At 59.3% G+C, this 22554-nt stretch overlaps 1 protein-coding gene across 12 annotated transcripts in view; it reads right to left on the minus strand.

Moving 5' to 3' along the window:
* The window catches only part of HSPG2 (heparan sulfate proteoglycan 2), a 98423-nt gene that overhangs the window by 771 nt on the left and 75098 nt on the right, over positions 1–22554 (minus strand). For 6 of the 12 annotated variants that reach the window (XM_040464150.1, XM_040464144.1, XM_040464139.1 and 3 more), the window contains 44 exons: positions 22195–22346; positions 21881–22016; positions 21628–21779; positions 20596–20731; positions 20300–20451; positions 19758–19896; positions 19517–19668; positions 18764–18899; positions 18494–18645; positions 18104–18242; positions 17420–17571; positions 17044–17191; positions 15581–15732; positions 15017–15158; positions 14528–14679; positions 14007–14148; positions 13750–13890; positions 13262–13396; positions 12829–13010; positions 12061–12256; positions 11627–11806; positions 11064–11324; positions 10698–10902; positions 10072–10169; positions 8920–9186; positions 8289–8398; positions 7941–8088; positions 7742–7858; positions 7356–7373; positions 6967–7078; positions 6160–6304; positions 5972–6071; positions 5722–5831; positions 5489–5597; positions 4788–4886; positions 4212–4433; positions 3701–3945; positions 3202–3373; positions 2988–3110; positions 2826–2882; positions 752–827; positions 587–665; positions 370–440; positions 111–194 (listed from right to left, as the gene is read on the minus strand). In XM_040464150.1, coding sequence (XP_040320084.1) covers positions 111–194; positions 370–440; positions 587–665; positions 752–827; positions 2826–2882; positions 2988–3110; positions 3202–3373; positions 3701–3945; positions 4212–4433; positions 4788–4886; positions 5489–5597; positions 5722–5831; positions 5972–6071; positions 6160–6304; positions 6967–7078; positions 7356–7373; positions 7742–7858; positions 7941–8088; positions 8289–8398; positions 8920–9186; positions 10072–10169; positions 10698–10902; positions 11064–11324; positions 11627–11806; positions 12061–12256; positions 12829–13010; positions 13262–13396; positions 13750–13890; positions 14007–14148; positions 14528–14679; positions 15017–15158; positions 15581–15732; positions 17044–17191; positions 17420–17571; positions 18104–18242; positions 18494–18645; positions 18764–18899; positions 19517–19668; positions 19758–19896; positions 20300–20451; positions 20596–20731; positions 21628–21779; positions 21881–22016; positions 22195–22346 — 6196 coding nt within the window. The remainder of the gene's footprint in view (positions 1–110; positions 195–369; positions 441–586; positions 666–751; positions 828–2825; positions 2883–2987; positions 3111–3201; positions 3374–3700; positions 3946–4211; positions 4434–4787; positions 4887–5488; positions 5598–5721; positions 5832–5971; positions 6072–6159; positions 6305–6966; positions 7079–7355; positions 7374–7741; positions 7859–7940; positions 8089–8288; positions 8399–8919; positions 9187–10071; positions 10170–10697; positions 10903–11063; positions 11325–11626; positions 11807–12060; positions 12257–12828; positions 13011–13261; positions 13397–13749; positions 13891–14006; positions 14149–14527; positions 14680–15016; positions 15159–15580; positions 15733–17043; positions 17192–17419; positions 17572–18103; positions 18243–18493; positions 18646–18763; positions 18900–19516; positions 19669–19757; positions 19897–20299; positions 20452–20595; positions 20732–21627; positions 21780–21880; positions 22017–22194; positions 22347–22554) is intronic. The other 6 variants (XM_040464194.1, XM_040464186.1, XM_040464123.1 and 3 more) reach the window with 4 other exon arrangements.

The raw sequence follows: 22554 nt of genomic DNA on the forward strand, positions 1-22554 counted from the left end.
GTTCTGTCTCCCAGAGCTCAAAGCTTGCCTCCCTGCACACGGTGGGCGGTGTCCTGTCCCAGTCTAGAACTCCGAGCCCCTCACCCTCGTGCCCAGGTGGACTCCCTTACCGCAGTGCCGTCACCCGATGCCACTCGCCATCATTGATGGGGTCCTCGGAGACGAGGCGGGCCTCCCCGCTGCCCAGCTGGTAGCTGTGGTCACACAGGCCCAAGACAGTGTGAGCTGGGGCAGGCGGTGGTGGTGTGTGTGGCTGGGGTGCCGTGGGCCGCAGCTTCTCGTGGGAGGAGCCGTAGCACCAAGCAGAGGGTCACTGAGGGGGTGAGGGAGGCCAGGGAGGGGGAGGAAGGGCCAGGTGCCTGCACCCACCTGAAGACAAGGTGCCCGTCCTGAAGCCCGAGACTGATGAAATCCTTGCCACGGCCGGCCTCTCCCACATCCTGCCCGGGAAGCACAGGGTCACTGGGGTTCCCAGCCTGGAGAGCCAAGGCCCCTGACGGCGGTGGCCTTCACCCTCCTCCTCTCACGGCCCTGCCCGCCAGGAGGCTGAGAACCCTGTGACCCCGGGCCAGATGCCCACACTCACCACGCCCTGCCAGAGCAGGAGGCCATTGGCCGTGCTCGTCCGAACCTCCAGCTCGATGGTCTCTGGCACCTCGGGCAGGCTGGGAGTGGAGACGCGGGTGAGGGGGAAGTCCCAGATTCCGGTTCCCCTCCCTGGACCCACAGGCTCCCCTAACACCCATCTCACCTCCTGGAGAAAACGCGGCCGGGGAGAGCTAGGAAGCCGTCATCGTGGAAATAGGCTCCGTACTGCCCAGGGGCATCTGCGGGACAACGTGGGGCTGGTGAGACACCTGCCGGCCTGCGTGGAGCGGCCACCGACCACATGGGCTCCAGGACCCCCACCTCCACCCGTGTGTGTGCGCTACTATGGGGGCCCTGAACCTGCAGTCTCTGGAGACCCCAGGGGGCTGTGAACAGAAGTCAGGGGCCTGTGAACTTGGATGGGGAAGCCCTGTAGCTCTACCTTCGCTCACTTCTCACTGAAATGTAGCAATTCCTTCCCATATCCATGTAGGCAGCAAACCAAAGGAGCCGCAGTGGGACCTGTGATGTGTCACTAGCAGATACCCTTACTGCATTTCAGTGGTTACAAATATTTCAGAACGTTGTCTATGCTTGTTGGAACTGCGGTAGCTGTCGGGACCACCACCAGGTCTTGTTATTTAATGTGTTACTAAAGAAGCACCTGTGTTACAAATCTGAAAGTTTTAAGTATTTTGATAACCTTATTTCAGTACAATTGGTTTGTTCTGAAATCCTATGTGTTTTGTTTTATGTGGTCAGTCGGGTCCAGATAGGGTGACCAGTCGTCCCTATTTGCGTAGTCCTGTCCTGCTTTTAGCTCTGAAAGTCCACATCCCGAGAGACCCCTTAGTCCTGAGCAAGCCGGGACAGCTGGTCACCTAGGTCAGTGGCACACAAAAGGTTCAGGATCTTTGTGTTCCCTCCTTCTTGCAGGCAGGAAGACAGGCTCAGGCGGGCGAGTGACGTTCCCAGGAAGTGGGAAGCCTGCTTTGGACCCTTTTGGCCCCAACGTCCATACTGTGTGTGGCTCCAGCATCCCTAGCCCCACCATCTCAGACGCATCCCCACAGGCCAGCACTGGTCCCTGAGGGCCTATGAGGGTGGGGGACACTTTGCCACCCTCTGCCGAACGATGATAACAGCTAACATTTACCAAGCACCTACTGCGTCCCAGTTGCTGTGCCAGGAGCTTCACGGCCAGCTGCAAGCACCATTTCATTTCAATGGATCTCTGTAACAATCCTAGGACTTCGACATAATGCTAACAATGCTAACATTCTGTCCCCACAGCGGACCAGACATTGTTCTCAGCATTTTACATACACTAAATAATTTTACCTGACACAAAGTTTTATCCAACCCTTGTGGGAGGATGTTACTTCTCTTTATTTTACATATACAGAAACTGAGGCACAGAAAGGTTGAGTGACTCACCCGAAGTTACACAGCTAGGAGGTGGCAGGGCTAAGATTTGAATCCAGGCAGGCTGGCTTCTGAGCATGCTCTTAGCCACTCTACTGCTACCTCTCCTATTATATTAGTGACAGATAAGAAGATGGGTGTGGACTAAGCGGTTAGCCCAGGGTCTATGAACGGCCAATAAACACTGATTTTTTTTTTTTTAATTATGATTGCTTTTAAATAGATTGTGGAGGGGCGCCTGGGTGGCTCAGTCGGTTGAGCGTCCAACTTCGGCTCAGGTCATGATCTCACAGTCTGTGAGTTCGAGCCCTGCGTCGGGCTCTGTGCTGACAGCTCAGAGCCTGGAGCCTGTTTCAGATTCTGTGTCTCCCTCTCTCTCTGACCCTCCCCCGTTCATGCTCTGTCTCTCTCTGTCTCAAAAATAAATAAACATTAAAAAAAAAATTAAAAAAAAAATAGATTGTGGAATCCTTGAGAATGAAGGTCTTGCCTTGTTCATCTTATATCTCCTGCTTCCAGAGCAAGGATGGGCACACGATAATTTGTTGACAGAATGAATGAACGTAGAGGAGAAAACTGGGGTCAGAGTGGCTCAAGGACCTGGCCCAGGTCACCTAGCCAGTAAGTACAGGGCAGGACCCGGCTCTGTGTTGCTGTGCTCTTTTTTGTTCTGTCCCTCTGTGCCCAGTGAGCCTCCCACATGCTTGTCCTGCTTATAGGCCAGAATTGAGGGTGTGGGGCACCCGGAAGAGGGGCTGAGAGACCGGAAGCCAGGGAAGAGCCAAGCCTCTCTGGCCACAGGAAATACATACCGTTGCCCCCGCTGCCTTCCAGATGCCAATCAGACTCGGCTGTGCCTTGTCCAGAGCCTACGAGGAAAGGCGGGGTGCAGTCGGTGAGCACAGACACTGTGGGTGCCACGTCCAGCCCCAGAGGGCCCCAAGAGGGAGGTGGGGAGAGGCCGGGACAGTTACCTTGTTGGCAGCGTGGGCCAGAGAAGCCAGGGGGACAGAGGCAGCGGGTGCCCTGGCAGACGCCCCCGTGCAGACAGGGCTCACGGAGCCGGCAGGGGTTCTCCTCGTGCTCACAGAGGTCTCCTGTGGGCCAGGGCGCAGTGAGCAGGCACGGGTGGGAGTGGCCGCGACCACCTCGTACCGCCCCCTGCCGGGACCTGCCGGGCTCCCACACCTTTGAAGCCATCGGGACACAGGCACTGAAACTCGTACTCGCCGGTAGGCATGCACGTGGCACGGTTCTGGCAAGGCTGGCGCTCGCACGGGGAGCTGGTGTAGCACTGCCCGATGCCCCGGCTGCCCAGGAAGCTGTAGGTGAGGTCTAGCCGCTTCCCGTTCACTGACACCTGCAGGCACAGGGACGGGGAGGGGCTCTGGGCATGCGGGAGGCAGAGGCAAAGTGACCCAGGGGACAGCAGGGGACCCAAGCGGGAGCACGAGTGGTAAGGTGGGACTCTAGCGCAGGCGAGGGAGGAACCTAAGCCGAACGCCTCCTGTGCGCCAGGGACCGCCATCGGTGCAGTCACTGCTCCGTGAGGCCCTTCGCGGGAGGCATGATTGTCCCTGATCCACACAGGAGGGAAGTGAGGCCCAAGGGGAAGCATCTGGGCTCGCTGCAGGCAGAGGGTCCTGTCTGCACCCTCCCCTCTTGTCCTCTGGAGGCCGCTCCTCACCTCGCCCACACAGCCACGGAAGTGAGCGCTAACGTTGGTGGCCGGGGGCAGACGCACAGAGGGCTCCACGCCGCCGAGGTAGAGGAGGGTGTGCAGGTTGAGGCCCTGGCTCTTGCCGGGAGAGGAGCGCAGCACAGGGCGTCTGCTGTTCACGCGCAGGCTGCCGTCCTTGTTGAGACGTTCCGCGGATACTCGGTGCCAGTGGCCCAGGGCCAGCGGCTCGGGGGTCCGCAGCACGGCCAGCCCTGGGGAGGACGCCGGGCAGGGATGGCATACGGGGAGCACCCCCCCCCAGCCCCCCGCCCCTCACAGGGCCTGGGGTGGAATCCGCGAGAGATCTAGGGGACTTGCCTCGAGTCACACACAGAGAGAAGGAACGTGAATGAACAGGGGACTTGGGTTGGTCTGACTTCTGAAGTTACTCCTCCAAGCCCCCATGGGGCTTGGGGAGCTGAGGGGGGCACAGCACTTGGCATCTAGAGCCCATCAGTGTTTCACGTCCGGTGCTCACCTGACCCTAGCTCATATCGGAACTCCAGGTGGCCGCCAACCATCGCCAGGGACACGAAGTCCTCCACAGGCCCGCTAGTCCCCCCGCTGAACAGCAGGATGCCGTCAGGCGCCAGCGGCTTGAACTCAATGTCCAGGCGCAGTTCATGGTGTGTGTTGGTGAGGGCGGGCAGTGCAAGGTAGGAGCCAGTGCCCGACATGGAGGGGGTGGTCACCGTCACACCTGCAGCAGCCACAGCTCAGCGGGGGGCAGTGGGGATACTGGCACCCTTGCCTGCCCCCCTCCAGACCCAGGGGCTCAGGACCAATTGGGTCACAGCTGCAGCACAGGAGCGCCAGACCGTGGGCCCTGCAGAACAGCCTGGAAGAATCTCCGGTAAGAGTGGGGGAGCTTCGGGGACCCTCATGCAAGTGACTCAGACTGGGCAGAGGCTTGGTTGGCCAGGTGCCTTTGAGGCCCTATGGCTCTGGAGTAATTTTATCAACTACAGGGCCCTTGGTGGCCTCAGAGTGTCCCTGCCCAGCTTCCCCCCATCCTCCTGGGATTCCCTGGGGTCTCGGGTCTGGCTCCACTCACCTTCCTCACATCTCATCCCTGAGCGGCCCAGATGGCAGCGACAGGTGTAGCCTCGACCGTCAGGCCGGTTCACACAGGTGGCGTCGGGCCCACAGGCCTCTGGGGGACACAGGGACCGGCAAGGAGGCATTGAACTGGCCTGGGAGAGGGTGGGGTCCTGATGCCAAAGCCCCAGCTATTGCACCCAGGGGGCCTTGGCTAGCCTGGGAGGGCTGCCTCCGAGACCGGGCAGGAGGAGTGGATTACAGCTGGGGTAAAGGGGGGGGCGGTGCTGAGAAGGCTGGACAGGGGACACGTGAGGGGGCAGTGAATGAGTGAGTGTGGTGTTCTTGAAGGACTGTACCTGGTGACAGTGCAGGGGCGGTGGTACCGAGGGGGCAGGTAACAGGGTGCGTGCCTTGGTGGGAGACGGGAAGGTGGTAGGTGCCCGGGGTGGTGAGGGGCTGGGGGGAGCGCCCAGGAGCCGTGATGGGGGCAGGATGGGTGGTCGGGGGTGAGAACTCGGGGAGCAGAGATGGGCGCAGAGTGGGTACTGGGGTGGCAGAGACGAAGTCAGTATCTAGGAGGAGTGGTGAGTACCTGGACGAGTGACAGAGGGTCACTAAGTACAGCTAGCAGTGGGGCAGGTGGATCTGGAGGGGCGGCAACGGGCGGAGGCCAGCACCCAGGGGTGGCAGCGACTGGAAGGGTGGGTCACACACCTGGGTGGCAGTGCAGGGCCTGGGAGTGCTCACAGCGGCTCCCGGTGAAGCCAGCCGGGCAGATGCACACGTAGCTGCTGCTCTCTGAATCCTGACATTGGCCCCCGTTCTGCGAAGTTGCCCCCAGAAGTCAGGCCAGGAACATCCTGCCTCTCCCCCGCTTCCCACGGGGGTCTGCCCCGGCCGCGGGCAGCGGCAGGGGTAGCTAGGTGGTGAGTGCGGGGTGGGGTTACCTGGCAGGGCCGGTCCCGACAGGTGGGGCAGTGGGAGATGCCGTGCGCCGTAAGGTTGAGGTCGTGGAAGATGATCTCCTCGCCCTGGATGCGCAGCTCCCGGACACAGCCTGGGCAGCAGCAGGCACAGTGAGAAGGGCGGCAGTGCCGGGCCCAGCCCGTACCCTGTCGGGCTCTTCGGGGCTCCCGTGGGCGCTGCCCAGCGGCCAGCTGAGGCTCGGCCAGGGACGGAGGCGGGGAGGGGGCTCACCTACGAAGCCGCCGCTCAGCCCCGCCTTGGGGATGGCGCCGTAGTCGGGGTAGCCACCCAGGTAGAGCTCCTCGTTTAGGTCCAGGCCCTGGAACTTGCCCTGGGCAGTGGAGAAGTCAGGGATGGTGAAGAGGGGCTGGGCAGAGGTGGGGAGGGGGCCGGAAACGGGGGGACCGGTGGGGCCTCACCTGAGAGGTCCCGTTGACCGGGGCCAGGCCGCCCACAATCAGGGAGCCCTGGGTAAGGCTGCGCAGCAGGGTCACGGTGTGGAACTGGCCCAGTGCCAGCGGAGTGGGGTGGCGGATGGTGGCCATGCCTGAGCCTGCGTCAAACCTGCTCCACCGAGTGGGGCCGGGCAGGAGGAAAGCACTTAAGTGGCTTGTCAGAAGGGCTGGGCGGTGGGCCCAGCCTGGGCAGAGGTGATGTCACTGTTCCCTGCAGTTTTGATCTAGTTCCTGTCCCTGCCCTGTCCTCCCGCCCTATCACCCACCCCTAGCTCGCCACATCCCTGCCCCTTCCTCAGGTCTTCTCCTTGCTCCGCCTCCCCAGAGCTTATCCCGAGCAGCCCCTGGGGCGCCAGCTGCCCTCAACCTTACACCTTGTTGCTCTCCCTTTATGTCTGGGTCTTCCCCAGCTACAATATATCTTCCCCCGAGGGCCAGAATGTGGTCTGTCCGTGTCCGTGCCTGGCACCATGTTCAGCAAATAGCTACCGAGTGATGAATGAGCCTGGTCTGCAGGAGTCCCACCGGGTAAAGACATGCTCAGCATCACTGAGCATTTCTGCCGCAGTTTTGGGCAAGTCTGAGGCTGCTTCCTCCTCTGCTTGGTCGACACACTGTGTCCACTCGAGCAGATCAGGTGGTCACCGAAGGTAATGGCCACATTTCCTCCCTCCTCCTTCGTCCAACTCACTCCAGGGTGGTGTGTGCCTGACCAAAGCCCGCAGTCCCCCAGCCCCCTTCCCCTGTAAATGGGAAGGGTGAGGGTCTCACCGGAACTCAGGCCTTCCACCCACGAGGCCGAAGGAGATGAAGTCAGGCTGCCTGTTGGCCAGGTTGGTGGGGCTCCCTGGGATCCGCTTCTGCCCATTATACAGCAGCATCCCTGGGAGGGCACAGCCATGTAAGGCCCTCCCTCCAGCTCCCCAGCTATGGGCTCCCTGTCTGCCCAGCCCCAGGGGTGAGTGACCCCAGCCTGTGACCCTTCACTCTCTAGCTCCCATCCCTCCCTCTGTACGGACACCCTGTGCAGCTGGGGCCTTCCCACTGTCTCCGGATGTGCTCTATACAGAGACTGGCTCAGAGCCCCTACAAAGAAATAGAGTTTGCTTCACTCACACTGGAGGGCCTACCTGAAGGAGGAGAGGAAGGCAGAGACTCACCCGAGTAGAGAAGGAGGCCTGGACAGTGAAAGTCAGAGACCCGTAGGAGATGGAGAAGAGAGAAAGAGAGAGAGAGAGAGAGAGAGAGAGAGGAGGAAAGGCTGAGAAATGGAGACAAAAGAGGGAAGGAGGAGAGGCAGAACAGGAGGCCAGGACAGGAGGATGGGTGGGGGTGAGGCCATGGCAGAGGGAGGAGGTACTGTGGAGTGGGGGATGGAGACAAGAGGAGGCACGAGAGAGGGCCCAGAGGCCAGGCCTGGGGGTCCCAGGACAGGGATCTGAGGGAGGTGGGTAGGACTGGGGGCCACCAGGGCTCAGACAGTAATGGTGGTTACTCCAAGAGAAACCTGCCCCAGGCTCCCCAAAGCAGCCCCTCTCCTGCTCACCATCGGCTGAGTCAGGACGGAAGGTGATCTTGATCTCGAACTTCCTGTAGGCATCTTTGATGGTGGGCAGTGGCAGGAAGGAGTGGGGGGTCTGTGTGAAGTAGGGCACCACCCGCTCTGCGGGCAGAGAATGTAGCTAGAGACACTGCCCAGCAGGCAGCGGGCAGGGCACTGCCTGGTCCAGAGGGTGTTGTCTTACCCGGCACCTGCAGATGGGCAAAGGCTTTGACCTTGCCCTGGTGATTAGTAGCAGTGCAGACGTAAGTGCCTGCGTCCTGAGGTCGGACTGAGGGCAGCAGCAGCATGGTGTTCTCCACGCGGCTGTCAGGTGGCAGGTTACCGTCCAGCTGCAAATGTACCCACACTTGGGACCCTGGCCTTGGCCCACACCTCCACGGGCTCTGTCTCCCATCTTGCCTCAGGCCCACCCTCAGACACTGGGCTCGTACTCTGTGCCAAGCCTGGGCCTGGGCCTGCGGGCACTGAGATGGTGAAGGCCTGACCTTGCCCCTCAGGCATGCCTGCTCGTCCCCTGCCCAGCATTTACCTTGCTCCAGGTGATCTTGGGAGTGGGGTAGCCAGAGACCATGCAGGGGAAGGCGGCTGCAGAACCAGCAGGCACACGGACCTCTGGGGGCGTGGAGATCTGGGGCAAGGCTAAGAGCGGGCAAGGAGACACAGGCCATCAACATGATGACAGCCGCCACTAGAGAGCCCAGCCTGTGTCCGGACTCATTTCATCCTCACTCTAGCCCCTGAAGGGAGGTGCTGCGTCCCCATTTTACAGGTGAGGCTCACTGGGCAGTCAGGGCTCAGGGGCAGGTCCACTTGGTTCCACAGCCCGACAGTCTTCAACACACCCCGGCAGAAAGTGGTGCAGCCCTCTGGGGACTTGAGACGGGGGTACCAGGGCAGCTTGCATCAGTAAGTCTGGGGGCAAGTCATAGGGTTTGGGGTGAAAAGGAGCTGCCTCTGAACACAACACAGATTTGTGTCTGCCCTGCACCCACTGCCCTTTTTCACTCTCTTTTACGTCTGTTTTGTGCTCACGTCGTCACTGCCATCGGATCGGGCTGTGGGTCTCTGTTGTCAGAGCAGGTGCTCCAGTGGGTGAGGACTACATATCCGTTTCCCTCCTCCTGCCCCCTGTCCCCGGGGAGGTCCCTGCCGTCCTTCACCTTGCACGAGCAGCAGCACGTGGGACTGGGTGGTGCCAGCGGCGTTGGTGGCCGTGCAGCGGTACTGCCCCGCATCGGCCAGCTCCACGTGGGCAATCCTGACGATGCCCCCGCTCTGCACGATGCCAGGCCGCAGGCGCCCCCCGACTTTGCTCCATGTCACCTGAGGCTTGGGGTCACCCAGGGCCAGGCACTCGAACTCCACGGCATGGCCGACCACCACGGTCTGCACGGAGGTCCGAATGTTGATGAGCACTGAGGGCAGGGCTGGGGAGGCAGGGAGCAAAGGGAGAGTGAGAGTGAGGCCAGCCTGCTGCAGGCTTGGTCCGAGGAGGTGAACACCGGGGCCCTTGGCAGCCACCCCTTTCTTCATTTGCTTTCTCGTGCATCCACTCATGCACACACTCACTCATTTGCCCTTGTTTACAGGGTTACTCATTTGCACGTCATTTTTCATTGGCTGGTCTGAGCACCCACCACTCCATCCACCTCCCTTCTTCCCTCCCTTGCAGTATTTGTTAGGCCCCCTTATGGTATGCTAGACACAAGCAAGAAACAATCGAATAATTCTCTTTATTCATAGACATTTCAGGGGCTTCCCGGGGAATATAGTCCCTGTGCCCCTCATTTCTGTTGTAGGCTTTTAAAAAAAATTGTTAATGTTTATCATTATTATTATTATTTCAATTTTTTAAGACATTTATTCATTTTTGAGAGACAGAGACAAAGCACAAGTCGGGGAGGGGCAGAGAGAGAGGGAGACACAGAATCCGAAGCAGGCTCCAGGCTCCGAGCACAGAGCCTGACGTGGGGCTCAAACTCATGAATGCAAGACCATGACCTGAGCTGAAGTTGGACACTTAACTGGCTGAGCCACCCAGGCTCCCCAATGTTTATTAGTTTTGAGAGAGAGAGAGAGAGAGAGAGAGAGAGAGAGAGAGAGAGAGAATAAGCAGAGGAGGGGAGAGAGAAAGGGAGACACAGAATCCGAAGCAGGCTCCAGGCTCTGAGTGCTCAGCACAGAGCCTAACATGGGGCTCGAACCCACAAGCCGTGAGATCATGACCTGAGCCGAAGTCAGATGCTCACCTGACTGAGCCACCCAGGCGCCCTACTATCCTCTGCTCTTAGGAGAGGAAGCTACCATCCTACCTTGGACAACCAGCTGGGCACTGGCCTGGGCCTGTCCCCATGGTCCATAGGCCTGGCAAACATATGTCCCTTGGCAGCTCTGGTCCAAGTTCTGGATTCTGCAAAGAAAAAATAGTAAGACATCAGTGAATACAAACAATTGATAAGAATGCTTTGCAATGGCATGTGAGTTCAAAGCCATTGGAGATTAGCACATGGTGTAAGCTTCTGGTCTCTCGCTAACCACGTGAGGTAGGTAGTAGGTAAGTGAGGCAGACAGGCAGGCAGGTAGATGTCACCACATCCATTTTAGGCCAAGACCTTACGGTCAGAGCTCAAGAGCACACAGAGTAGCAGAGCTGAGATCTGGGTCATGTGTATACATCTGGCCTCAGAGACTGTTCTCTTTCCCCTAATAATAAGGATGCAAATATGAGCTCCTGTTTACTGAAGACCTTTCCCATGCTTTAGATAATGTCATTTGGTCCCATGTAAGTCATCGTATGGCTGAGGACATTCAGGCTCAGAGAATGGAAGTGACTTGCCTGAGGATACTGTTTCATGCTGAGCCCCACAGGACAGGTATCTTAACAGCCCCCGTGTGTACCTTGGTGCTCAAGTTCAGTATGGCCTCTCCCCCGACTCACCGGAGCACCCCATCCTGCACACTGTGGCCAGGAGGCAGCTGACCCCCTTCCTTGACCCAACGGAGCTGGGTGCCCTGGTCACTGGGCACGGCACAGTGGAACTCGACGCTGGCCCCTACGCTCTTGGTCTCCAGCTGAGGTGTGACCTGAACGGTGGGCGCGGATCCTGCTGGGATGGCGGTGGCCGGGACAGAGCCAGAGGGGCCTGTGGGGACACGCACGGGGTTGTGTGTGTGTGTATGTGTGTGTGTTACTCCCGACGCCTCCACCTCCCAGGACCCAGAAAACCTCCATCCTAACATTCAAGGGATGCTCTTATCCCAGAAGCCCCTTCTGCCCAGCCTGGTCCAGGGCTGCCCCACTCACCTTGAATGAGCACCTGGGCGAAGGCCTCAGCCGAGCCCACCTTGTTGGTGACCCGGCAACGGTAGCGGCCTGAGTCCTCGGGGGCCGCGGGCTCAAAGCGCAGCATCTCGTTCCTGGCAGTCGCCCTCCCAGGGAGGCTGCCACCCACACGGCTCCACTGGAAGGTGAGCGGGGGTGTCCCATGCGCCAGGCACTGGATCTGCACCGTCTCTCCTGCCCGCACCGAAGCGTGCTCCGGGACTGTGGTGGCATACGGTGGGCCTGGGGTGGGGGACGGATAGGTCGGGGCAGGGGAGAGCAGCGGTCAGGATGTGAGCGGGTGTTGGACCCAGGTGACTTGCCAAAGGGCCAGGGAAGCTGTTTGGTGAAGCAGCGGACTGGGGATGAAGGAAGCAAGGGTCCCAGGAGGGGATGCGGGTATCAGGCTAGGGCAGGTTCTGGGGGCCTGAGCTGCACGGGGCCCTCTCGATGGCGTTCCTGGGGCTCTGTCCAGGGTGTAGCCTGGCTCAGGGCTCCATACAGGGCAGAGAGGACAGCCCAATGAGGGCGGAGGAGCTCCTTACTCTCCACATGCAGGGCGATGGTGGCCTCGGCATGCCCGGTAGGGCTGGTGGCGTTGCAGATGTACTGGCCTGAGTCCTGCTGGGCCACCCGGGGGATGATCAGTGTGTCACCTTCCAGCCGGTGCTGCCAGGGCAGTGGGGAGCGCAGCTTGGACCAGTGGATGGTGGGCGTGGGGCTGCCTGTGGAGTGGAAGACCACAGGGGTCACCGGGCTGCCCTAGGGATGAGCTGGGGGTGAGGCTGGTGAGGAAGCGACTGGGTGATCCTGTCCCTTCACGGGAGTCACTGAGTGGGCATTTCAGCCATCACTGGGTGATGCCAGCAGCAGCAAAGTCCCCTCCCTGGGTGCGATAACATCTCCAGATGTCTTGTGTCTACAGTTCAGGCCCCAGGGCAGCACTGCCCTCTGTACTGTGTGCCAGCCCCATCCATACCTGTGGCTGAGCAGCGCAGGGTGGCTGTGTGTCCGGCCTCTACAGTCAGCTCAGCTTCTTCAACTTGAACCTGGGGGGCCCCTGGGGCCACAGTGCCTGTGTCCACAATCACCTCCACCCGCTTCTGTGCTGTGCCTAGTGCATTCCGAGCCAGGCATACGTAGGTGCCTGCATCCGATGGTTTAGCTGAAGAAATCTGGAAGAAAGCAAGGATGCTGGTTATGTGGGCACTGATAGGCACCTTGGCGTCAGCCCCCAGCTCTGGCTTGCTTTTACCTCTTCCCTCTCTCCTTCCCTTGACTTTTAGTTCTCCTGTTCGACTAGCTGCTTGAGGACTCACACTCAAACATCTATCCCGTTAGTCCATCCATCCACTTGTCCATGAACCCACCTATCCATCCCCTATCCACCCACCCACCTACCTATCCACCCGCTCACTGACCCATCTACACACCCATCCACTTTACATCCATTCATCCACCCATCTACCCACCCATCCACCCATCTACCCACCTATCCACCCATCCATCCATCCATCCTTCCAGCCATTCTTTCTTCCTTCCCTTCTTTTCCTTTCTTTCTTCCTGACCATCTTCCAATCTACCCACCAACCACTTATCTCATGCCCCCCCCTTTGTCTCTCCATCCATTCATCACCCAACTTCCCATTTACTACTCTTTCCTCCGAGCATCTGTTCAAGGATGAGCCCTGACTGGGCCTCAGACCCAGAGATGAAATGGCCCTGGCCAGGGGAAGATTCGCCTCACCTGCAACACTGTATGGCTGTCCACGACCCCATACATCCGCTGTTCTAGGTTGGTGGGGGCGCCAATCCGGGTCCAGTGAGCCGAAGAGCGGGGCTCCCCAGCACTGACACATTCCAGGGTGATGGACTTTCCTACCTTCACCCGCACGGGACCCTCAGGGAGCACAGACACAGTAGGGGGCCCTGCCCAGAGGAAGGACATCACTGTTACTCATGCAGGGCTTTGCCCACCACATGCACTGTCACAGCCCCTGTCTTAGTAGCGGCCAGGTGGGCACTATTCTACACCAATGTGGAGAACAGGAGGCTCCGAGAGGGAGAATGCCTGAGAGGGAGGGGCATTGGCAGAAGCAGAATTTAAACTTAGGAGGTTGTGAGCTCAGAATCAGGGCTAGAAACAGGAAGGCAGAGCCCAGGGGGTAGACACCACTCACCGTGCACACTGAGGCTGACGACACTTTGGGCCACGCCGTAGGCATTGGAGGCCACGCAGCGGTAAGCACCGTGGTTGCTGGGTCGGGTGCCCACGATGGTGATGATGGAGCCGTTGGGGCTGATGTGGACATTGTCTGTGGGGTCGGCATTGGGCAGGGCACGGTCAGTGAGGTCGTCTTCATGCCTTGGTGCTGCCAGTGGGCGTAGCTCTGCCCCACGTCCCCGACCCCTCCAGCCTGGGTGTATGTGACTCACAGGGTCCCAGGTGGAAGATGGAAGTCCAGCCCCTTCACCATCCAGATGGAGACGGTGAGGCCCCAGAGGGGAGGGGCCTCACCCAGAGGTGAGTTTGGTGCCTTTGCCCCACCCACGATGGTGATCACCACGCCTTTGCACCTGACTCCAGCACGCACGCGCGCGCACACACACACACACACACACACACACACACACACCCGCCCCACCCTGCAGCCCTCCCTGGGCTCACCCTCCAGTTCTTGGTTCCGAGTTTTCCACTCGAGGCTGATGGGGGCTGCCCCGTCATGGATGAGGCACTTGAAGCTGGCATCTTGGCCCTGCTGCACAGTGCTGCTGGGCGGGTCGATAGAGATGACGGGGCTCCTAAGGCCTGGGGGACGAGGCGGGCAGAGGGCTGGGCTCAGGAGGGCCGGGTTGGCTTGACCTCCCTGCCTCAGCTCCACGGTCTCCCCTCCTCCCCCTGCCCGTGGCATCTGCCACACTCACGGTAGGAGGACCCCGCACTGGGTGGGACAGTGACTGTGAAGGAAGCCTCCTGCTCAGGGCCTGAGCCGCCAACCACGCGGCACACGTACTCGCCGGAGTCAGCAGGGGACACGTGGTGGAGCCGCAGCCGGGAGCCGTGGGTCTGTCGGAGCGAGGAGGGCACAGCCATCAGGCCATAGCACTTGGGGCAGAGCAAGTGCCCAGGCCCACTGTACCAGCACCCGAGTTCTCCCTCGGGTCTCAGGAACCCGGGGCTCCAGCTGGGAGGGGTGAGGGAACTTCATTTACTGGATCCTACATGTCCAACCGACCCAATTTATAGAGGAGAAAGCTGCCTCAGGAAGCAAGTCAGCAGCAGGACCAGAACGCCCAGACCCCTCACTCCCATGCTCTGCTCCCAAAACTACTCTATCCCCTGGGGTGCCAGGGGAGGCTAGGGTTAGCATGAGGTTTGGGGTGCAGAAAGCAAACGCAGGTTGAACGCTGCCTGCCCTGGAATCCTGCCCATCAGGCCCCTGTACCTGGTGCCGGGCGGGGAGGCTGCCCCCACGCTTATACCATGTGACCTGGGCGTGGGCCTGCCCCGGCACCACGCAGTTCAGGTCCAGGGTCTGTCCTTCGGCCACGTGGGAGGAGGAGGCCTCGATATAGATGGGCTGGGCCAGTCCTGGGGCTGTGGGCACAATGGGTGGGGGAGAAGGGTGAGGCTCCTGGGGATGAAGGCAGGGACTAAAGGTGGTGGCAGTGAATGCCACTAATCCTGCAGGTGCAGTGGCTTGGGTCACTGACAGGACTCAGTGCCACTGACCTAAGAAGGGTCTCCATTCCTTGGGGGAGGACAAGATGCCATGGTGAGGACCCAGGCTGGTCCCCGGTGGCTGTGGGGAGGGGCTGGAGGACATTCACGGAACTGAGAGCCAGAGCCCTGCTGGAAAAGCAGGGAGGAGCAGGGAGAGGAAGGGATTCCCCACGCCTGTGCCCCAGCATCACCCACTGCTGCTGTCACTCACCAGGAATGGGGCTTGGGCTGGAGGCCTCAATCGTGACTAGAACAGAAGCCTCCAGGGTGCCTGAGCTGCTGGTCACTTGACAGTAGTATTCTCCAGAGTCAGCCGGGGACACCTGATTCAGCCTTAGCAGGGGTCCGTGGACCTGGCCAAGGTCAGGGCAAGGCAAGAGTGAGCTGGGGAGCTGGCAGGTCCCGGTACACGCACCCCAGGACCAACATGTACTAAAGCTATGAAGGCTGCATCCTATGCAAGGCAACCCCAAGACCTTAGACACTGAAGAGCACGACTTTTCATGGTAGGAGGTGGTCTAGTGTCCTGAGTAACACGTGCCCTTTTTTAATTGCATTAGTGTGCTCGGAGGCTGGTGGTGGCTCTGCTGTGCCCAGCCTGTTCTTGACCTCCTGACTCCCAGCGGTCTCCTGGTGCAGTCTTCCCAAAGCCCAGGATGTTGGAAGCATTTTCCCTCCTGGCTAGATCGAGGCAGGACTGTTGGGCAGGGGTGGGGTGGGGTGGGGTGGGGTGGGGTGAGGAGTGCCCACATCCCACTTTCTCCAGCTCCTGTACCTGGTGCCGGGCAGGAAGGCTGCCCCCGCGCCTGTGCCATGTGACCTGGGCGTGGGCCTGTCCAGGGACTATGCAGTTCAGATCCAGTGTCTGCCCTTCGGCCACATGGGAGGAGGAGGTCTCAATGCGGATGGGTGGGGCTCCGCCTGGGGCTGAGGCACAGGAAGAGGTCAGTGAGCTGGGACTCCCACCCCTTTGCCCTCAACCCCTACTACCCCTGGGTGCCCAGATTTTTAGACCAGAGGCCAGACCACATATTGAGAGGTGGCCTCCGTCCATCCCCCCTGCTCCCTTCCCCTCCCACTGCCCATTCCCCTGAGGCCTGGGGCAGCTAGGCTGGCCTGGGGGAAATGGCTCATCACTCTCTTGGCCCCGCCCCAGACAATGGCCCCACTATCTCCTCTTGTGCTCCTAGCACCACGGGTGGCCAGGGCTCAGGACCAGGCACCTCCACACAGATCACTCATTTTTCTCAAACTTGAACAATGTGTGGCTAAGAACCCAGGCTCTGGGGCCAGACTGCCTGGGTTCAAAACCCAGCTCTGGGGGCACCTGGGTGGCTCAGTCAGTTAAGCATCCAATTCTTGATATCTCACAGTTCGTGAGATCAAGCCCTGTGTCAGGCTCTGTGCTGACAGCATGGAGCCTGTTTGGGATTCTCCCTCTCTGTCTCTTTCTCTCTGCCCCTCCCCTGCTCATGCGCAGGTGCACGTTCTCTCTCTCTTAAAATAAATAAACTTAAAAATGCACACAGACAACCCAGCCCTGCCACTTATTAGCTGTGTGACCTTTGGAAAGCGGCTTCATCTCTCTGTGTTTCAGTTTCCCCATCTATAAAATGAACAGAACAATCATGCCTACCTCAAACAGTTTCTATGAGGATGAAATGAGTTAATGTGTAAACAGAACAGGGCCCGGCACCTAGTTAAGTGCCAGATCATGTTCTTTACTTAGCAATTCATGTTCTGCTATCACATCTGCTATAGTCACATATAACTTGTGCTGTTAATTACTTTACATTTTCTTGTCAATTGATTCACTTAACAAAACCCTTTAAAAACTTAGCCCTGTTGTAGGCAATGATTTCCCCGAAATCATGACAGGTTTCATGTGTTGCTGTTTTCTCTAATATAAAAGATTTTTGTCGGGGCACCACGCCAGTCTCCCTCACGTACCCCCAGAGGTGTAGTTCCAGCCTTTAGGGAACTCATGTGATTGTCGCAAGAGTTCTGCCATCTCCATGTTACGGAGAAGGAAAGGGAAGCACGGAGAGAGTCCCTTGCACAACATCTCAGAGCATGGACAGAGGAGCTGGGACTCAAGCCCACATATGCCAGATTCCCAAGTCTGGTCCTCAGGCACGAGAGATAAATCCCACTTGACCTAGCTCCCAACCTCTGCTTGCTGGTTCCTCTCCCTTCCTCCCTCCTCCAGCCTCCCAGCCCCACCACAGGGACCCTTACCAGGGACAGGAACAGCACTGGAGCCAGAGGCCTCGATGTTGACCAGGACTGAGGCCTCCAGGGGGCCTGAGCTGCTCACCACCTGGCACACGTACTCGCCCGAGTCAGCCGGGGACACCTGGTACAGCCTCAGCCGTGAGCCATGGGCCTGAGCCGGGGGGCAGGGTGGGGAAACAGAGCAGCAGAGTGAGATGGCAGTCGGGAGTCCTGGAAGGCTGGAGGCAAAGTTTGACCTCTGACCTAGGCAGGCACTGTGCCCCACAGAGGCTCCGGACCTCCTTCCTCAGTAGATCTGGGGGGAGGGGGGCAGAGACTCCGACCAGGGTCCCCCCCATCCAGCAACCCTCCCACCATTTCCTGCCCCCAACTCCCATACCTGGTGGTGAGTGGGGAGGCTGCCCCCGCGCTTGTGCCACGTGACCTGGGCGTGGGCCTGGCCAGGGACCACGCAGTTCAGATCCACGGTCTGCCCTTCAGCCACGTGGGAGGAAGACGACTCGATTCTGACGGGCATCGTACCGCCAGGGACTGCGGGCACAGAAACAGCAGATTTGGGAACAACTGGGTTGGTAGGAGCCACAGCCATAAAAATCCCTGTTGCTCAAGGTAATAATAACAGTGAACACCTATTAAGCACTGGGAGCATGCCAGGCGCTGTTCCAGGCACTTCGTGTGTGAGAACTCATTTACTCTTCGCAAAATTCATGAACTCTCTGTGAGAATGGAAGCACTCTATCTTCTGTACCGTCCAGTACTGTGCTACTAGCCATGTTACGTGTGGCCACTGAGCACTCGAATGGCGAACTTTAACTGTAGCGGCCACCATATTGGACAGCAGCGTGAGGCTGGAATGACGGGCATCCCCATTTCACTGATGAGAACACGAAGCTGAGAGAGGAGAGGACTTCACTCAAGTCTCTTAGTGGTGCAGGCAGGATTTGAACCCAGGCGCTTTTCTGCAGAGCCTTTGCCCTGGACTGCCACCCTCAGCCGAGAGCTCTGACCGCTGACTCCCCAGGGAGCACTGTTTTTCGAGTCTCCAGTCCTTTCTCAGACTCACCAGAGGGGCTGCCAGTGCTGGGGGACACTGAGACCACGATGGAGGCCTCCTGGGCATCGATGTTGTTGTTGGCCCGGCACACGTACTCGCCGGAGTCAGCCACAGACATGCGGTGCAGCCGTAGGCGGGAGCCATGGGCCTGGCGGGGACGGGGAAGGAGGAGAGGAGTCGAGGGGCCAAGAAGTCACCAGCTAGCTCAGGACTCCTTCCAGGCCTCCCTCTTCAGACTGGCTGAGGCTACCCTCCGTCAACCAAGGGCAAGAGGGAGGGCCGCCCCGGGGCTGCCAGCTACTGCTTCCCTTCCAGTCCTTTGCCCACTGGGGCTGTCCCTGCAGTGCCTGCCCCAGCAGGTAGGGGTTCTGGCCTCACTGTCACAGCTCCACTCCATACCTGGTGTTGGGCAGGAAGGCTGCCCCCACGCTTGTACCACGTGATGGTGGCCTGGGGCTGCCCAGCGACTACGCAGTTCAGATCCAAGGTCTGTCCTTCGACCACGGTGGGGGACGAGGACTCGATCTTGATTGGTGGGGAGACACTGGGCACTGGAGACAGAGAAGGACAGACCACACAGCCAGAGTCAGACAACAGTGATGGCTCCAGGGACCGCTCTGCCTCCCCCTGCGCCCACTTGCCTGGATCCCCTGCCCTGTGCCCTCTCACCATGGGAGGAGCCGCTGCCCTCGATGGTAACAATGAGTGAGGTCTCCTGGGACCCGGCACCGTTACTGACGTGACACACGTACTCGCCAGAGTCTGCAGGTGTCACCTGGGGGATCCGCAGTCGGGAGCCCACGATCTGAGGGGGAACACGTGTCAGTGGGTGGATGTAGCACCCCCGTGTCTCCGGGGCCGCTGCCCTGGACTCCAGGAGACTCCCTGCCTCGTCTGGGCTGGCCTCCCCCTGGACGTCCTTCAGAACTCCCTCAGCAGCCTTCCTGAGGCTCTAGGCTGGGGTGGACAGTGTCTCTGGCCTTGGACTGTTCTCACCTTTCACCTGTGCCAAAAGACTGCTGAGGCCATTCCTGGTGAGTCCCCAGTGCCCTGCTGTGGCTTCTATGACACTGCTGTCACAGGGCATATCCACCCCATTCACTACCATGTGAGCCCCCTGAGGGCAGGCGTCTCCTCACTCCACTTGGAATCCTTGGTGCCAGGTGCAGACTTGGCCCAGAGCTATTCTCAGGGGCATTCAGTGAGTGAGTAAATCATAGAATGTTCTATTGAAATATGGGATCCAACTGAGGTCAGTGAGATCTACGTATTTTGTCGGCATTGGCCCAGGGCCCATCCAGTAAGAACACTCCATGTTTGCTGAATGACTGAATGAGCACAGAAAAGGTGTTGAGAACCCCTCCTGAATCCTATCAGCGCCAGTGTGCCCAGTTTTTGCACCACCACCCAATGCCTCCATACCTGGTGCCGGCTGGGTAGGCTACCTCCACGCTTATACCAGGTGATGGTGTGCGGGGCTTGGCTGGCCACCAGGCAGTTGAGGTCCAGGACATGTCCATTGGCCAGGGAGGCTGAGGAGGACTCGATGCGGACGGGGTATACCACGCCCTGGGCTGGGAGGGTGAGACGGGAGGCAGGGTGTGGGAGCCACTGAGGTTGGAGTGGCTCCCCCACTGTTTGTTAGGACCCTTGAGACACTCACGGTGGGAGGGGCCAAGGCGCTGCTGGATAGTGACAAGGACTGAGGCTTCTTGGGTGCCCGAGCTGCTGACCACACGGCATATGTACTCCCCAGAGTCGGCTGGGGTCACCTGGGGCAGCCGCAGCCTCGAGCCATGCACCTGGAAGGGCCAGGAGGAAGGCAGGCTCAGGGTCAGGCTGTGGGGCTCACAGCCAGGCTCCTGTTCCCTTCCCTGGTGCCCCTCCCAGGCCAGTCCAGCCAACTGGACTTGAGAGAAGCTCTTTCTGGAAAAACCACCATTTATGACCCTTCAATTCCCCTGCCCCAACGTCGGGACTGGGTCCAATGAGAAGAAGAGGGGCAGGTGAGGTAGGCAGTGTGAGCCCGTTTGACAGAGGAGGAAACTAAAGATCAAGGAAGTCAGACGACTGGCCTAAAGTCACACAGCAGGCAAACTGGCAGAACAGTGTCTAAACTCAGATATGCCTAAAGTCAAAGCCTGTATACTTTCTTCTGTAGTCATGAGGGGCTTTCAGGCTCCCCCTTAGCTCTCTTCCTCCTACCTGGTGCCGAGCGGGGAGGCTGCCCCCTCGCTTGTGCCACGTGATCTGGGCATGGGCCTGCCCAGCAACCAGGCAGTTCAGATCCAAGGTCTGCCCTTCAGCCACATGGGAGGAGGATGACTCGATCCGGACTGGGGGAGTGACCCCCAGCGCTGGGGAGAGAAGGCAGAGGGTCAATCCCTGGCTAAGAGGGGAGGTGAGGTGGATGTGAGTGAAGGTGGGGGGGTCTCATGGGATCCTGCCAGTGTCTCCCGCGGCTGGGCCCCTAGCCCTGCCCTACCCCCAGTGCTGCTTACCAGGTACAGAGCCTGCAGGCTCAATGGTCACCAGGACAGAGGCCTCCAGGGGCACCGAGCCACCCACCACGCGGCACACATACTCGCCCGAGTCAACTGGGGACACCTGGTGTAGTCTCAGCAGTGAGCCGTGTGTCTGGCCGGAATGGAGGTGAGCTCAGAGGGGGCTTTCATGGGACCCTTGCACCTATAACCTGCCCCCCTGCCTCACTCTCTGACCTCTGAGTCCTGGCCATCAGCTCTGTCCTGCTTAGGGGAGGCCTCGTCCCAAGGGTAGAGGGTGGTCAGGAGAAGCCATGGTGAACTGAGCAAACCCTGATACCACCTTCCATCAAGTCTAAGACGCATCTTTTTTTTTTTTTTTTTTTTTTTAAGTAGGCATCACACCCGGCATGGGGCCCAACGTGGGGCTTGAACTCACAACCCTGAGATCAAGACCTGAGCTGATATCAAGTCAGATGCTTAACTGACTGAGCCACCCAGGTGCCCTAACACACTTTTTAATGTCTCTGAAATCAAGACACATTCTACAGTCAATAACTTTACAATGATAACGGGCAGCTTTTTGTCCTTAGACGTACAAAAACTAATATTGCATCTTGCAATCTACAGCATCCTAAAGTCTATAAAATACAGTAATATTAATCATCGCTAACGGTACCATGGTAACAACAGCTCGGCAATTTCTGTGTGCCAGATCTCTGAGCAATTTGCACATACGCTAATTCACTTCATCCTTAAGACAGTTCTGTAGGATAGATACCATTTTACAGATGTTGAAGCTATGGCACAGAGAGTTTAAGTAACTTGCCCAAGGTCATAGGCTAGTAAGTGGGGGAAGCAGCATTCACACCTAGGCTGGCCAGTCCTAGAGTCTGGGCCCTAATCATTGTACTATCTATCCACCTGTGCGATGGGGTCCAAGGCTTCCCCTGTCTCCAAGGAGACTTCAGCCTTCCCCATCCTTGACCTCCACCACCCAGGGCCTCCCTCCTGTCTCCTTCTTGGCCTGTCCATCTTCCAGGCCTGTACCTGGTGCCGGGCAGGGAGGCTGCCCCCACGCTTATGCCACGTGATCTGGGCGTGGGCCTGCCCAGGCACTATGCAGTTCAGGTCCAGGGTCTGCCCTTCAGCCACGTGGGAGGAGGAGGACTCGATGCGGATGGGCTGGGTGCTGCCCGGAGCTGGGGGACAGGAGGGTCACCAGTCACTCAGTTCGCTAGGGCTGCCCCTGCCCAGCCCCGCCCCGTCTTCCATCCCGGCCCAACCTGGTGGTGTCACTCACGGTAGGCAAAGTTGGCCCCCTGGGTCCTGGTTACGGTGACTGTGATAGAGGCCTCCATACCATTGCTGGCCCGGCAAACGTACTCGCCTGCGTCGGCTGGCGAGGCCTGGAAGATGTACAGGCGGGAGCCGCGGACCTGGGCAGCCAGGGCAGGGGTGTGAGAGCGAGGCTTCCCACAGCCTAGCAGACGCCCACCTGCTCTGCTCCTCTGAGCTGGGAACTGCCAGCCGCCCAGCTCAGGGGCCAAGACCCCCTCAACCTACTGCCCAGAGCTCGGCCTGGCCAGCCCCTCCCACCTTTCTGCCCCTGTGTACCTGGTGCCGGGCGGGGAGGCTGCCCCCACGCTTGTACCACGTGACCTGGGCATGGGCCTGCCCTGCCACCACACAGCTCAGATCCAGGGTCTGCCCCTCGGCCACTGTGGGGGATGTGGACTCGATCCTGACAGGGGGGACAGGTCCTGGGGCTGTGGGGAACGAAGCAAAGGTAGCAGACGATCCCCGGCAGAGGGGGCAAGAACGGTCCACCTCGGAGCCACACAGGCCTGGTCTTCTGAGGACAGGCTCCTATGTTTGGGGGTTGCTGGCCTGGGTTTGGTTCACCTTGAGTGGAGGGCCAGGGCAGGGGCTAAGCCTTGCGGAAGGGAGCAAGGAAGTGGGGGAGAAGGGGGTAGT

This window comes from Herpailurus yagouaroundi, unplaced genomic scaffold (assembly GCF_014898765.1).
Source record: "Herpailurus yagouaroundi ecotype Mexico unplaced genomic scaffold, PumYag 77, whole genome shotgun sequence".
Lineage (NCBI taxonomy): Eukaryota > Metazoa > Chordata > Mammalia > Carnivora > Felidae > Herpailurus > Herpailurus yagouaroundi.